At 59.6% G+C, this 15,597-nt stretch overlaps 1 protein-coding gene across 12 annotated transcripts in view; it reads right to left on the bottom strand.

Annotated features, from left to right (window-relative positions):
- Pde9a (phosphodiesterase 9A) overlaps positions 1–14,279 on the bottom strand; it is a 93,367-nt gene extending 79,088 nt beyond the window's left edge. For all 12 annotated transcript variants that reach the window (XR_015451392.1, XR_015451393.1, XR_015451395.1 and 9 more), the window contains exon 1: positions 14,119–14,279. Coding sequence is in view for 8 of the 12 variants with exons in the window: in XM_087211496.1 (XP_087067622.1) it covers positions 14,119–14,187 (69 nt within the window). In the remaining 4 variants the exon portion in view is untranslated. The remainder of the gene's footprint in view (positions 1–14,118) is intronic.
- Between the last annotated feature and the right edge of the window lie 1,318 nt (positions 14,280–15,597).

Raw genomic sequence — 15,597 nt, 5'->3', positions numbered from 1 at the left:
GCCGTGACCCTTCCCCAGGGAGACCGCCCTGCAGAGGGGGAGGACCAGGGTGACATTAGTTTCCTGTCGAAACCACTGCCAACATCTGTGCTGCCTTTCAAAATCATTAAAAACGTATCTGTGTTGGGGAAGTCATGCTCAGGGCTGACAGCTGTAAAACACACAATTATGTTCACTGTCTTGCTGTTGCCGCTTACCCTGGCTATGAATTTTTTTTATTCAATTGCCTTAGCAACAATTTTCACGGAGCGTCTCTGAACTTGGAGTAATGAAGCGCTGGGATGGTTCTGCTTGTTACAGTTCTGCATTGCTCCCCGCAAGTGAAGACGGGAGCCCCAGTGTGTGGGGACCGTGACGCTGAGCCCCACAGGTGTCGGAGGAAGGCAGAGCTCTGTCCCTGTGGGCTGCAGGACACCTTGTCCCTTCCTGACCTCCTCCGTTCCTGGTAACCCCGGCGCTCAGCCCTGGGTACTGGAACATTTCATCCATCACCCCGGAGATGTCAGCAACAAGCCCTGATGCGGTCTCACTGGCTCTTGTAGCTTGATGATGAATCACGCGTGAGAAATTGCCTGCCCGATCAAACTAAGGGACACTGAACTCAGAAACAGCCACCTCGGCCTCCGAGACACTGAATGGAAATACCAGGGAAATGAAATGGGCAGACAGAGGAAGGGGCAGACGCCAACAGCCCTCTGCGGGGAATCGTCAGACACTGCCACCTCCACCCGCAGCGCCATGTGGCATGGGGACAGCAGTGACTGATCACCCATGCAGCCACCTGAGAGGACAGACCCGAGGGATAGTGCCTAGGGAGAAGCCAGTCCCAAGAGGTGACACATGATGGCTTTTGTTTTTAGTTTTTTTGAGACAGGGTCTCGCTATGTAGTTCAGGGTGGTCGTGAACTCATCGTGTAGCCCTGGCTGGCCTTGAACTTGCAGTGATCCTCCTGCTTCAGCCTCTCAGGTGCTAGAATTACAGGTGTGCGCCACCATGCCCATCCCATCCGCTGTGATCCCCAAACGCTTCTGTGAAACTGCGGGGCAGCAGGGACCCCGGGGGAGGCTGTGGAGGGACACAGGTCTCTGCAGCCCCTGTGGGGAGCAGTTTGGCAATCTGGGCGCCGCTGGCCCTGAACCCCAGTCCCAGGTGCTGCTCTTGGGAATCATCCTAGTAAACAGGGGGACCGGGCGTCTGTTGGGTGGCAGCCTGTCTGCCGCCGCCAGTGACTCAGGCTTTCGCTGCCCCTGCACAGCGAGGACGCTTGGCCAAGGCCTGTGCCTTGTGTCATTTGCCAGAGGGCAGCGGGAGGAGGCCACGCGCTCCAGACCTGGCCAAGTCTCCTGGCAAGCCCCACTCAGGTGTCACAGCCACGCTTCTGCTGATGCTGCTGGTGGGGCAGGCACTGAGTGACAACGCGCAGGACACAAAACTGTATGAGAGAAAGCCACACGCGCATGCACACACTCACGTGAAACCCTTGCACAAGAAACACTGGCCAGCCGGGCCGTCACGAGGCAGCAGTAGCTTTCCACTGAGTGGGGGATAGCGGATTATTTGCTTTGCTTCCTGACATCATTCTGCATTTTTCAAATTTTCCACAATAAATATTTTCCTTCTATAAGCAGGGAAGACGTCCCCTGCTCCAGGAGCTGAGGTTAGTGATTGATCCAGAGCTGCTTAGGAGTCAGGTGCTACATTTCCATAAAACCCTCAGGAGAGGGAAGAGGTCTTTGCCATTTTTATTCGGAAAGAATGCTCTCTGGCACACAGCCAAGTACATAAGAAAATTAAGCGACAGCTACCAGAAGACGGAAATCGGAATTGAAATAGCATAGAGCGGGGGTGGGGCTGGGGTGGAGATGCAGGAGAAAAAATCAAAGGGCGGTCCGAGGGGCTGCAGAGTGGGGCATCCTGGTGCGCTTGCACGGCCCTTCTAGACGTGACTTGGTTTCCCCTGGCGGGTGGGCTCTTCCAGCCCTCTGGACGTAGTCCATCTGGGAACACGTCACATCCCAGGCTGGGCCCCGGGGACCTACAGGGCCACCCCTGCCCTGCGGTCTTGAGACCCCAGCCCCTTGCTGCCTGGGCACCCAGCCCTTCCGGTCTGCAGAACGGAGCAGGCAGCGGCTCCCCAGGTCAGCTTGGGGTCACCACGACACACTGAAGCAGCTGTGGCTGCGAACCCCCAATTCCAAATGCAGAATTAATGCAAGACCTCCCTTTTACTCACTAATTCTCCACTGGGTGCTGTAAATATGAATCTATAAAATAAGTGGATATTAATAAATGTTTTGCTTAACTGTTTACATATGCTTTATATATTAGGATTTTAGGTACAATCTTGTGAGAAAAAACAAGTCAGTTGCTAAAATCACACACACTACTGCAGTAAGTTTTTTTGCTATAGGACAGAGGAGGTTGGGGCCTTGCAGCGGATTCCTCAGCAATTGAGTGACCTCTGAGATGGAATGCTCTTAGCCAGCTCTGTCCTGACTGAGTGGGCACAGAGCTGTCTCCTATGTCCAGATTCGCCCTGGTCAGGCATTGGAGTTGTGCACTGCTCCACATAAGGGTAGCACGGAGGATCCTGAAGGAGGAAACAGGAACACGAGTCCAGTTCCAGCCCCTCCTCTTACCAGCTCAACCCAGGGGAGATCTTAAGCTTTCCAAGACTCCGATTTTCATCTGTGAAAATAATCCAACCTTGCTGGTGGGAATGCTGGGATGGGGCACACCTAAGTGCCCAGCCGAGTGGAAAGCTGTGATCCACATGGCAGGAGGGTCCCTGGAACGCCTGTCCCTTCAGGGGCCATTTCCACAGACAAGAGGGGCTGTAGATCTACGGCTGTGACACGTGGCATTTCCATGGACGTTCGTGGAAGTCTAAGGCAAGGGTCCTGCAGCTCGGGGACCCTGTCCAGAAGAGGCCTTGCCTGCTCTTCTTCATTTTTTATATTTTCTTTCAGTTTTTTGAGACAGGGTCTCACTATGTACTCCAGGCTGGCCTCAAACTCACAGTGATCCTCCTGCCTCAGCCTCCTGAATGCTGGGCTCACACAAGTGCGCAGACTTAGGGCCACGCCGCCCTCCTGTCCCAAGCCCCAGTGGGTTGCATTTCCGGCGCCTGGTTTTCAAGGTACCCAGGTTCCTGACTGCATCCACCAGCAAGGAAAGAAACCAACTCAGATGCTTTTTTTGCCTATCATAGACTGTGATCATCTCTGATAGCTTTTAGGAGTTATTGGCATTTTATACACACTTCCCTGGGCTTCTGCAGGGCTCTGTTGACCCCAAAGCAGCCAGAGGCTTCTATCCAGGCCCTAGGTGCTTGCTGTAGCCCTGGCGTCAGAACCCGCCTTGCCCGCCCTCGGAGGCAGCCACAGCCCGGCCAGTGAGGACTCCAAGTTTTCCATTTTTGGAGAGGTTAAGGGAGACTTCTCTTGGGGGCCACGCCTGTTATCCCAGCACTCAGGGGGCTGAGACAGGAAGATCACCCCGAGTTCAAGGCCAGCCCAGACTCCATAGTGAGTTCGAGGTCAGCTTGGAATACATAGCAAGACCCCATCTCAGAAAACCGAAAGAGAGAAAAAAAAAGAAGGGAGAATTTTCCATTGCCTTTTCAATGTCTGAGAATTACAAGTGTTTATATTTTTTAAAAAAGCTACAAAGAGACCGTGACCTAAAGGAAATGCTGTGGCAATCCATCGGCCAGCCAGCGGTGCTGGCTCCATGCACCCGCCCGCCCACAGGTCGCATTCACCTCTGATTATAAATCACAGATGCACGCACCTGTTGTTCCTCCGGTCTGGTCTCCTGCTCTTAGGATACTCGGCAATGATGCCCCATTCAGAATGGGTTACCTCGAGCCACCCAGCAATAAGGCCTTTTTGTTTGCTAAAATAAAATCTGTACGCAGCTTCATCTCCCTTTCCAACATAGGAGAGATTTTTCTGGCCACTGCATTTGCAAAAGAATATGAAATAATAACAGAAGTGTCCATCTGTTACTATCTACGAGGCCCGTCACAGGAATTATCTTAAAAACAGCAAAAAAAAAAGACCCGCGCTCTCAAGGAGACACTCAGCCATCTGCAGGGCGGCAGAGAGACGCAGCTCTCCCGCCCCATAGGGTCCCACCTCTATTTCAGCGTGGTTCTAGCTCTAAAATAGAACTCTTTCTCCTCATTTAGGATAACCTCAATGTGAGCAGTACACAGAAACAAAACCAAGCCGGGCGTGGTGGTGCACACCTGTGAGGCTGAGGCCAGGCTGGGCTACACAGCAAGACTCTATCTCAAAAAACCAAAACCAAAATAATAAAAATAAAAGAAAGAAAACTGTTTCTGAGATGGTCAAGTACACATATCACATAAACACATAAGGCATGCTTTTAAGGATCGAAGAGAATATGTGCTCTTCAATAAGAAGTGGGAAGAAAACTTCTCGCTGAAGCCCGTGCTGTCTCTGATCCCCGAAGCATGGGGACAGGGGGTCCTGACCGTCCCTGCTGGCAGATGCGAAGGTCAGAGTTGAGCCGCACAGCAAGGTGACAAGGATCGGCAGGGGCATGGGAGTGCCCAACCCTCGGCAGGCCACCCTCCCTCGCTGTCAGCCACGCCCAGTGACTGCTCACAAAGATGAAGGCCCCTGGCTCGAGTTCTGCAGGCTTTGGCCATGGCTGGGCTCTGGCTCCCGCTGGACAGGGAAGGAAGAGAGAAACAGGAGGGGCTGGCATCCCGTGTGTCCAAGAGGATGAAGAATGGATCACAGGGGATTCAAATCGAAGAGCGAGGGACCACAGGAATGAGAAACGCGGAGGGAGACACAGCTGGTGCAGAGCCTGGCTGGGCTGCTCCTGAGGTCCCAGGTGGTGATCGGCGGGCACGACTTGGCCCCTGCCCCACCTTAGCTCACCTGAACCCGACCCCTCTGGGGTTCCCGGGCACCTCAGGGCAGCACTGAAACAGAGTGACCCACGTGCACCCCTCTCCTGGCCCAGACTGGAGCTGCCAACCCCTCGGTGAGTGCTGGGCCCGGAGCGGCCCCTCGAGGCTCCTGTGAATGCTCAGTCCCCTCCCCAGCAGACGGAGCCATAGCAGCCTTAGAAGCGGGTCACTGTGGGTGTGTCCCTGGAGGGGCAGCACCCTGGCTCTCCCCTTTCCCTGCCCCCTGCCTACCTCGAGGTGGGCAGCTTTGCCATGCAGCCATGGACCGGAGCCTCTGAAAAGCAGGCGCCAAAATAAACCTTTCCCCCTCAGACACGGATTAGTTCAGGTAATCTGTCACAGCTGCGGAAAGACGACTGCCAGGTGAGCCGGCTGCATGGATTCTGTTGCCGTTTCCAGGTGGGACTGCAATGGAGGGGCCCCCCAGAACTCAGCCGGGGAGCCCTGGGGCAGGAGCAGGTGTGTGTCCCTGTGCGGCTGCAGGGCGTGGCTCCCACGAGACACCCGCTGGGGTTTGAACTTGCACTGAAGCCTAAACCTGAGACTTCCGTGGACAGAGCCAGCCCTGGGGAGGTCGAGACACGGTGGACAGCTTTCCCCGCCCCTGGCCTGGTCCTGCCTCCATGGTGGCAGCCAAGGTCACCAGTCACGCAGCACTCCCTGCAAGCTGATTTCAAGTAGTCAGGGCAGACTCAGCCGGTGGTGTGTGCGTGTGCGCGCGCGCGTGTGTGCACTTTCATTCGGGCTGAGTGACAGCCCCACACCCCTGCTTAAGAAGCTGTGCTGTACCCCACAGCTGGGCTTGAGGACCAGGCCCCTCATGCTGTCCTTGGACCTGGTCACCTCTCTCTCACCACCTCCCCAGGCAGCGCCCTCTACCAATTCAGGGTCCTTTTTTTTGGTACCGGGGATCAAACTTGGGTCCTTAGCTTTCGAGGCAGGCGGTGGAATCACTGAGCTAAATCCCCAGCCCCCAATTTAGGGTCTTAACAGACAGACTCAGGCCCGCTAGGGACTTAGGGGACCCCAAATGGCCTCCTCGTTGAGCACCTGGGGCAGAGGAGAGGATACCACCTGTGAGCCCAGGAGAGCAACCTCCCTCCGTGGGACGAGCCCTGTGATGCCAAGTGCTGGTGAAAACCGGCCGGGCTCTCCCGGGTGCCAGGACCCACGGGGTGTGTGCGTGGGCTGGGGACGGCACCCTGGGGTGCAGGAGGTCCCGAGGGCAGCACGGAGGGTTCCCTAAGCGCTGGACCGAGCTGGGGGGGCACAGCGGGTGCCTGAGTCTCCTGCGGCTGCTGTGACCAGTCCCCGCAGACTGAGCATATGCCACGGGCCCAGGCCCAGCCCCAGGGGATGTCCTCCCTGCTCCCCCGTTCTGGCCGTGGCCGACACTCCCGGCTGACAGACACACCCCAGGTCTCTGCCACCGTCTCTGTCCCCATGTCCCCCTCCTTGGGACGGCAGGCATGTGGGGTCAGAGCGCTCCCAATCCAGGGTGGTTAAGCCTTGACGTGACGTCGTCTGCAGACGCCCTTTCTCCGAGGCCACAGCAGAGGGCGGGCAGAGGACCTTGGAAGGAAATGGGGAGCCAGACCCTTCCCTGGACCTCTTCTCACATGGTCACTGCCCTGACAGGCCAGTGGCCGCCTGTGTGCTTGCGCTGGCTCCCACCCGCTCTAGGCCCGCACAGTGGCTCAGCCCCCTCCTGCCACCCTGCCCTGTGCAGGTGGCTTCCCACTCAGTGCCGCGGGTCCTGGATGACGTCACCCTGCCCGTGGGCAGCACATCCTGTGCCAGGCTGCGACTGCAGGACACCGTGCCTGCCACCCCAAGCAGGAGAACCCTCCTGCTTGCTATTTTTAGCTGATGATGCCCGGCTCACAGTGTCTTCCAGCAGCTGAGCCTGGCACTCGGTGGTGGGGAGCGGGCCTGGGACACCTCAGGGGCTCTGAGCCCCTGCAGGGGACACGTGGGGCCCCCAGGCCGGAGGCTGAATCAGAGCCCAGTCTCTGGCAGGTGGAGGGGGGTGGCTGCTCTGGCACAGCAGCCAGGGCCCCTCAGCCCTTCAGGGACAGGCCTGGGGGGTGTCAGGCAGAAGAGCAGGTGGTGGGGAAAACAGGGTGCCTGGGTCAACTCACCAAGGTGGGTAGCAGTGGGAGCAGTGGGGCCATTGCTGTGTCTGCAGCTGGTACTGGGCTGGGTGCCCCAGAGCACAGCCCAGCCTCCTGCTCACCCACGGGAGCCCACGGTTGCAGGTGACAGCACCAGGCCTTGGCCCTGGGAGAGGCAGGCCTGCCTCAGCCTCTGCGTTGCCGCCCCCAGCTACCTGGGTGCACTGGCTTACATTAACTGCGTGTGCGTGTGTGCTGAGTGTGCACGCCTCCCAGTGTGTGCAGTGTAGTGTCTAACATGTGGTGTGAGATGACAGTGGTGTGAAGTGTAATGATGAGGTGTGTGGAGCGTGAATGGGAGGCCTGGGAGCCCACACGTCCTGTCACAGCCCCAGCCCCTGCCTGCTGTGCCCGCTGCACCTGCCTGGCAGCCCTCTGAGGAGCCGCTCCACACCCTGCCCTCTGCTGCCCCACCTGGCCCTGGGCGCCCGGCCACCTGCGCCTCGGGGTGCAGGCCCCACGCCCACCTGCAGCGTGGGCATGACCTTCCCCACACAATCCGACCCTGGAAGGGACTTAAACACGTGTCCGAGGCTCACGGAAGCTGCCTGGGGAGCCTGCAGCACGTGGCCTGTGATTGCTGGGTCTCCCACCGGAGGGGCCACTAGGGGACTGTTCCCAGGCCTTGGCGGGGGCAGGGTGAAATCAGCCACTGCTGCAGAGCGCTGGGCGAGCTGTCGCTGCAGACCCAGAGCTCCTGGGAGAGAGGGGATGGAGGTCGCCAGTCAGCTTTGGATGTGCTGCAGAGGCTGCCTGCAGGTCAGACCCGGTCAACTGGTCTGCTTGGAAAATAAACCAGCGCCCCATGGCAGACAGGCCAGGGTCCCAGACCCCACCGGACACCACCCCTGTCACTCCCAAGCCGGCCACTTTCAGCTGTAGCGCGTCGGCATGGCAGCGTTCTCCGCTAGACCTGGGAGAGCTGGAGGTGCAGGACCTTGACGCCTGCACAGGCATGGATGGCTTCCCGGAAGCCCAGGCAGCTCTCAGGCTGCACACAGGGGCTGGGCCTGCGGGGGACCCCCCTTCCCATTGCTGCTGTCCCCTGCCGTCGCTGCTCAGGGCCATGTGCAACGTGGCTGCCACTCTCCTCTGCACCAGCAAATGCAGCTGGGCCGGGAGGGACGGAAGCCAGGGGCCACTGGACCACCTGGAGCGAGATGACGGGGCAGCCCCAGGCCCGGAAGCCTCGGCTTGAATAAATCAGTGGGAGGCACACAAAATAAGGGCCCAGAGCCAGGGCACACTGTGGAGGGTCAGCCACGCTGCTCCTGGGCTCAGAGGCGGGGGAGCCTGCCACAGCCGGGGTGCTCCAGGCGACATCACAGCACTAGCTAACCCGTATGAGCCCAGCTAACGGCAAGAGTCTGCCCCTGCGCTGCACTCCATACACAGCGAGGTCTGCACAGGCCAACTCGACCACGACTCAGCAGAGAGCAGTGCTCTGGGACACCTGAAGGTTCTCAGAGGCAAGACACCAGCCTCGAGCAGGCCAAGGAAACAAGGATGGAAGTGGCTGAAGTCTGAAATATCGGATGGACTCATGCGTTTGGAAGGAGTGAGCTCAAGGAGGTCCATCCATGCAAGGGAAAACCCATGAAAAGGAAAGTAAATCCTGACACACACTACAACGTGGATGGTGTCCCCTGTCTGTGGTCCCCAGAGTAGGCAGAACCCAAGACAGAAAGCAGGATAGGGGGCCAGGGGCTGGGGTAGGGAAGAGGAGAGCGCTTCATGGGGGCAGAGCTCCAGTCTAGGAAAGTGAGAAAGATCTAGACACGGAGTGCAGTGATGGGTACACGGTTACGTGAGGTATTTAATGCCTCTGAACTGGGCACTTAGAATGGTAAATTTTATGTTATGAAGCATTTACTATAATTACAAAAATAAATTAAGCAGAAAATTTAAGGCAGAAGAGTAAACTCCCCATGTCCTTTTGTCACTGCTTCTAGACAGTCATTTCTGGGAATGGCACCTTCCGTTCAGGATCTGGGGAAGAGACGCAGCCTGTGGCCCTGGGACGGGGCCGGCGACAGGGCTCCACAGAGGCAAAAGTAAATACTCAGGGGAGGCGGGGCAGGGAGCCGGGCAGCGTCAGCCAAGGCGGGACTTCCGGGTGGACACGGAGGTCCTCTGGGTTTGAGAGGTGGCTGCCTGGTCACCAGCACCCAGGAGCAGGCTGCATGGGGAGGGTGAGGTGCTGCCCCTTGGCGGGAGGCTGTGGCTTGCTCACCACCCCAGCTGCCTGCCCAGCACCAGCACAGGGACACCAGGTGCCTCGCTGCTGGCTGCTGCCCAAGACACCGGGGCTGGCACTGAGGCCCGCCATGTGTCCCTGCTCCAGCTCTCATCTGCATGGCGCTCATCTGCGACCCCACGGGCTGTGCCCTTCGTCTGCCCGCGTCGCATCCTCTGACAGCCAGAGCTTATAGGGCCGGGCTTTGGGCAGTGCCCAGGAGCCGTGTAGCCAGGCCTGAGGCTGGAAGGGCATTTCAGCCTCCCGGCACCACGCCACCCGGCACTTGACCCGTATGACTCAGCATCGTCTGCACAGTGGCTCTCCGGGGACGTCACCACCCACCCACTTCCCAGAGGAGAAAGTGACTTCTGGCCTCCTGGCCAGCAAGGGAAGGAGATGGGTGCCACTGGGTGGGCCATCCTGGAGCCAGGCCTCCTCTGCAGTGCCCCCGAGTGCGCCGGGGTCTGCAGGCCTCAGCCCCCCACTAGCCTCCGCACGTGAGGAACATGTGTTTGAAGGGGTCCTCAGGCCACAGCCATGGGAAGGAGGAGCGGCCACCATTGCTCCCTGAATGTCCCATGTCCCTGGGCTGGAACTTGGACAGCGTGTCTTAGCCAGGGTCCCATGGTGACACAAAATACCAGACACCCGAAACCTACAGGAGGAGAGGTTTGGGCTCCTGGTTTCAGTGGGTTTCATCCATGGCAGGCTGCTCCAAGGAAGAAATGGCACGGTGGAAGGGTGTGGCCAGGAAAATTGCTCAATGGCAGCCAGAGCCGGGAAGCAGAGAGGGACGGGAGGAGTGGGGACAGCACGCACCCTTCCAGGTCACGCCCCAGTGACCACTCCACGCAGCCCCACCTCCTGACAACTCATTCAGCTCCTGAACTCATTAGAGGACTAACCCTGTGATCCAGTCACCTTCCAAAAGCCCTACCTCGGCACAGGTGCCTTTTGGGAAACATTTTAGACATTTAAACAGCACATCTCCTCGGGTCCTTTCTGGAGAGGATGCTGCGGCACCCTGGAAATCAAGGGGTGAAGGCGAAGTCACCCAACACGGCTTCCTTCTCTGGTTCCCTGTCTCTTGAGCCCAGCCTGCCATGCCCATGCCTGTTTAAAGATCCTAGGTAATAAATGCATCACAGGAAGATGGATTATTTGGGGGCTGGTGAGGACAGTGAAGGGGAGACACCCTCCACCTGGGCATGGCAAGGGTGGGGGCAGCAGCACCCCAGCTGGGGATGCATTTCGTTCGGCACAGGGGAGTGAGAGCCATGTGGCCCACAGCAAGCAGCCATGGGTAGAGCCTGGTACACGGGTTCCAAAGCAAAACGAGATCCCGCCAGGAGAGCCTCAGGAGAAGGGAAAGCTGTGACCACCAGCCAGGGGACTCCACGATTTGCCATGCAGCTGCATGGATGAGGTGGGACCAGGCGCACTCATCACACGGTGACGAGGCTGAGCCCGCCAGGGACTCACGGAAACAGGCAGCCGGCAGCCAGGTTCCCCGAAGCCGGGAAGAGACCAGCGGAGCAGGGCATACAAAGGCCAGAGACCTGGCACAGGGGGCCTGCCCCACAGGAGGGCACATGCAGGCGGGACTCAGAAGCCAACCCGGGGGTCCAGCCAACAGGGCCAGGCTGGGTGGGAAACCTGGGGAGCACCAAGCTCCAGCAGGTCAAGGGCAGCCACAAAGCAAGGCAGGACGCACAGGAGAGCCCTTGGGGACACTTGAGCGGCTGTCCAGTGCTCTGCCCCCATTTTCTTGTTTGCTCCCTGCCTTACAGCAGAAACCGCGCAGCAAAAAAAAAGAAAACTGGCCTTATCTAAAGGGCAGGGGATTTAGCTCAGTGGTTCTGATGCCTGGCTTGCAAGTACAAGGTCCTGAGTTCGATCCTCAGTACCAAAAAAACACAAAAAACAAAAACAAAAACAAAAAAACCCGTGAAGCAAAACTCAAGAAGCTGTTGATGCATTAAAGCCTGGCTCCAACTGCAGAGCCAGGCCCGGACAAAGCCACGGCAGCTCAGAGTGCCGGGGAAGGGGACACATTGGGTGCAGAGCAACTGGAGGGAGCGCCATGCCTGGCATGGCCCTGGCGGAGCTCGGGGATCATGAGCGACAGAAGGCAGGCAGGTGAGTACAACCCTCCGCACACACACCAAGGGTGTTAGCTCTTTTGGGCGGCTTTCCCACCTCCTTCCCCTCCTCCACCAGTAACCCACCAGGGCCCTGCCGTGGTCCCCACTGTGTACCCCAAGTCAGGGGTGTGGAGGTGGCTGCCCCCAGCCACCGGGCAGCTCCTGACCCCACAGACCCCGCAGGGTGGCCCACGCACACTGCCCACCCCGGGCCCTGCTGTGGCCCCTGAGATGTCCCAGCGAGCCGGAAGCACTGCTTCGTACTTCTCTGGGTGCTCTCCCGGGCCCCAGGCAGCACCCGCTCAGCTCAGACAGACCTGTCTCAAGGTGGCGTGGCCCAGGCCCAGTCACACAGGACTGCACTCAGCCACAGAAGTTCAGAGACATGCATAGCACATGACAGCGGCTTGCTTCCTGCCACTCTGACCTGCAACAGCAGGTCCCACTGGCCCACTTCACAGCTGGGGAAACAGGCAGGGAGGTGACGGAGCTGCTCCCCAGCACAGAGAGGGAACATGGAGGCGTGCAGAACCAGCCTCCATTTCTCCAGCCCCTGGGGAGCAACATCTTCCATGTGGCCCAGGACGAGGCACCATCCTTCCCAGCCGCTGCAGGTCTCCTCTGAGTGAGCTGGCACCTTCACGTGTCTGGAATTTTGCACCCACGGAGCAGGCTGCCACATCGCCATGCTTCCCTTGCAGTCCCGGGAAGGCCGCCATGGTCATGCTCACAGGAGACAGAGCCTGTGCACAAGGGCACCACTGAAGCCCGGGCTTTGATGTCACTTCCTCCCCATCTTGTGCTGTCTGGGGGAGCTGAAGTGGTCAGGAGTTGGCAACCAGAGGGGTGGAGAGCAGAGATAATGCAGGGTTGTGGGCTGGCCCGGCAACAGGAATGGTGGCCAAGGTGACAGAAGGTGGTGTATGCCCTTGTCCCCTCCTCCTGGGCCCGAGCCCTCCGCTGGGAAGCAACATGGGCTTGTCCCGGACTCCGTCAGAGAGATGGGATGGATCGAGGGACACAGGCACGGTTGCATGCTGGGAACTTTGGATGTGTGCAGAGCCTGGGGCTTTCAGCAAAGGAATGGCAGCTGACAGAGAAGCGGAGCGTCACAGAAAGCTGACACACCCGTCCCAACAACACTGCCCGGTGCAGTGCAGGTATGCAGGGGTGGGAGGCACACGCCAGCGCACTCAGGAACCCCGAAGACCTGCTCTCAACCAGGATGAAAGGTCCATCCCCAGCACCCAACCACCGAATGACAGAGTGCAAACAGTGACCGAGTGGGCATCATGGCGGGGTTCAGGACCATGGCCAGCCTCCTGCCCCTCCCCCTGGGCCAGGGCCGCGTGGGGAAGCCCACTGTGAGGCCCTGTCAGCCGCTGTTGACAGCCTCTCACTTCCTCTAACAGTCTAAGGAGCAGGTAGCAGATATTCCTCACAGACAACTCAATACCCTCCGAGAGCTTCCCGCCAGTGCCCTGCCCGACCTCCGGCCCTTCCCACAGGTCACCTCGCTCCCCGTGTCACCTGGGAAAACCTGCCTGCCCACCGTGGGGCCCGTCTGCAGGCCCAGGGCTCTTCTGTGCCCCTCTTCACTTTTCACCCACTTCCGAGCAGCTTCCGGGGGGACCTTGGGCATGTTCTCAGGGAGGACCTGCCGCAGCTGGCTGGTGACAGTGCCCGCTCGCCTAATCTCTTTAGAAAGATGAAGGAGCAGATCTTTAACGAAGCCTCAGCTGGCTTTGGGGTAGGGAAGCTATGCATGCATGTCTGTGCATGTGTGTGCGTGTATGCACGCACATGCGTGTGTGCACATGTATCGTGCACATTTGTACATGTGCTTGTGCATGCCTTTGTGTGCACACAGAGTGTGTGTGTGTGCTTGCTTGTGCTGCGGCAGGGGACGCACAGGGTAGGGCCCCTCCCTCCTGTGGGGAGAAGGAGGCTGCTCCATCCCAAGCAGCGGCGGGTGCCCAGTCCCGGAAGTCAGGAGCTCTGGTGTCCTGGTGCTGGACCCTTGACCCACTGCCCACACTGACGGGAGCTGGACACCCGTCCTTGAAGAGTCTCGGACTCCCGGGGGATGCAGCGGGAGCTGCATCTCCGACTCCCCAGGACCAGGGGGTGGCCCCCAGCTCTGCTGGTCTAATGAAGCTAGTGGGGGGCACATCTCAGCCTGGGGATCGCTCGGCGCCCTGTGCTGGGCCCTCCTCGGGCAGCAAGGTGAGAGGCTGCCCGGCTCCCTGGCGTGCCCGGCGGAGGCTGGGAGCATTCTCCTCACAGGGCTTCTGCTCCGGCACTTGGGGGGCTGAGGAGAGGCCCAAGCCAGCTGGCCCATTGTCCCTGTCTGCCACTCAGAAGCAGAGGTGGGGACGCTCCGGACAGGGAAGGGGCTTCGAGGGCGGCCCGGAACAAAGGGGGTCCGCGGAGTCCCCCGGGCGGCACCGTGGGCGCGCGGAGCTCTCCCGTCCCCGGCAGGTGGGCACCGCCCCCCGCCCCGCGCCCCGCGCCCGGAGCCGCGCACGATCGGCCGGCCCGGTTCCGGAGAGGAGGCTTCCCGCGGATCGGGAAGAGGCCCCGGGCCCGCGCCGGGGGAAGGAGAGCAGTACCTTCTGGATGCGCCCATCGATGTCCAGGTAGATGGCCTTGGGCCGGTAGCTGGACGAGCCGGACCCCATCCTGCCCTGCAGCCGCCGCCGCCGCCGCCGCCGCCGCTCGCGGACTTTTCGCCGTACTTTCGGCCGAGAGAGCGGGGGCGGGGCGGGGCTAAGGCGGGGGCGGGGCGGCGGCCAACCAGCGCGCGCCTCCGCGCCTAGGGCTCCCGCGCAGGCTCCGCCCCGCCCCGCCCCTTCCTCCTCCTCCCTTTTCCCCTGCCCCTCCCCCCCTGTCCCCGCCTTCCTCCCCGCTCTGCCATCGCCTCTCCTCCTCTCCTCCTCTCTCCCTCTCTCTCTCTCTCTCTCTCCCACCCCTTCCTCCTCCTCATCTCTCTCCCTCCCTCACCCCTTCCTCTTCACCTCCCTCCCCACTTTGGAACACCCCGTCTGTCTTCCCTGTCCCTGGCCAGCCGTGTCCAGGGATCCTCTGTAGAGACCCCCTGTGCTAGCCGCCCCTGGCGGTCAGTTAGTCATCAGCGATCAGTGGGCGAAGCTGAGCATGGCCCTGCGGGGTTGCTGAGCCCAGTCTGCTAGGAAAAAGCGCAGCCACCCTCACTTAACTGGGATGGGAGTGGGTCCGTTCCTCTCTTTCGGGGTGCTGGCGTTCCGGGTGAAGGGCCTGCCTCTTCCCGCACCCAGAGCTGAAACAGCAATTTTATTTCTGCCCTCTGGCTGTCTGCTGTGGGCACTGTGCTGTCCCCTCTCTTCCTTCACCTCTTCCTTCAGGAGGTGTAGGAAAACGGCAAGGAAGGAGGAGAGGTTTGGGGCACCCTGGACCTCTCTGGTGGGAACCCTGGACGCCTGGGAAAGGCTACTCCGGAGCTGGTTGCTTCTAGCCGGGGTGACAGCTGGAGAATGTGTGTGCTGAGTGGCTCCCTGCACTGCTGGCCATCTGTGGGATGTCTGAGCTGGCTCACTTCAAGTACCCGGTGCACACAGGGTCTCCCAGCCCTGGGCCTTCCCCAGAGCCAGGATAGCCAGTGCCACCTCATCCTGGCCGTCCCGCTGGCCACCTACTGGATAGTCACCGAGTTACAGACTCTCCAGGGCTGTCTGGACTGTTGGCCAGGGATGCACCCTCCTCCTGAGAGAGGGTCATGCTGCCAGTCGCCAGGCAGAGGAAAGGTCCACATTCAGAATGTGGAAGACATTTTTATTGATGTACATAGCTTTTGCACTGTAGCAAAGTTAGAAATCATTAAACTGAGACACCGTTGAAATCCAGGACCACCCTGTGCAAGTTCAGAGGCTTCAGCTCACTTGGCCTTGGAGCTGAGAAGTCCCTTGATATGCCACCTGCCAGCTGGATGCCCAGGAGAGCCATTGCCACATTATTATCCACATCTGGTGGCCTGAGAACCAGGGACGCTGATGGTGTGGGTCCCGATCCAAGGGCAGAAGACCGATGTCCCAGCTGGAACAGCAAATCCCTTC

This window comes from Heterocephalus glaber, unplaced genomic scaffold (assembly GCF_053883595.1).
Source record: "Heterocephalus glaber isolate CG9 unplaced genomic scaffold, H.glaber_assembly_v1.0 deba00000122, whole genome shotgun sequence".
NCBI classification, from domain to species: domain Eukaryota; kingdom Metazoa; phylum Chordata; class Mammalia; order Rodentia; family Bathyergidae; genus Heterocephalus; species Heterocephalus glaber.
This window is presented reverse-complemented; position numbering and strand designations above follow the sequence as displayed.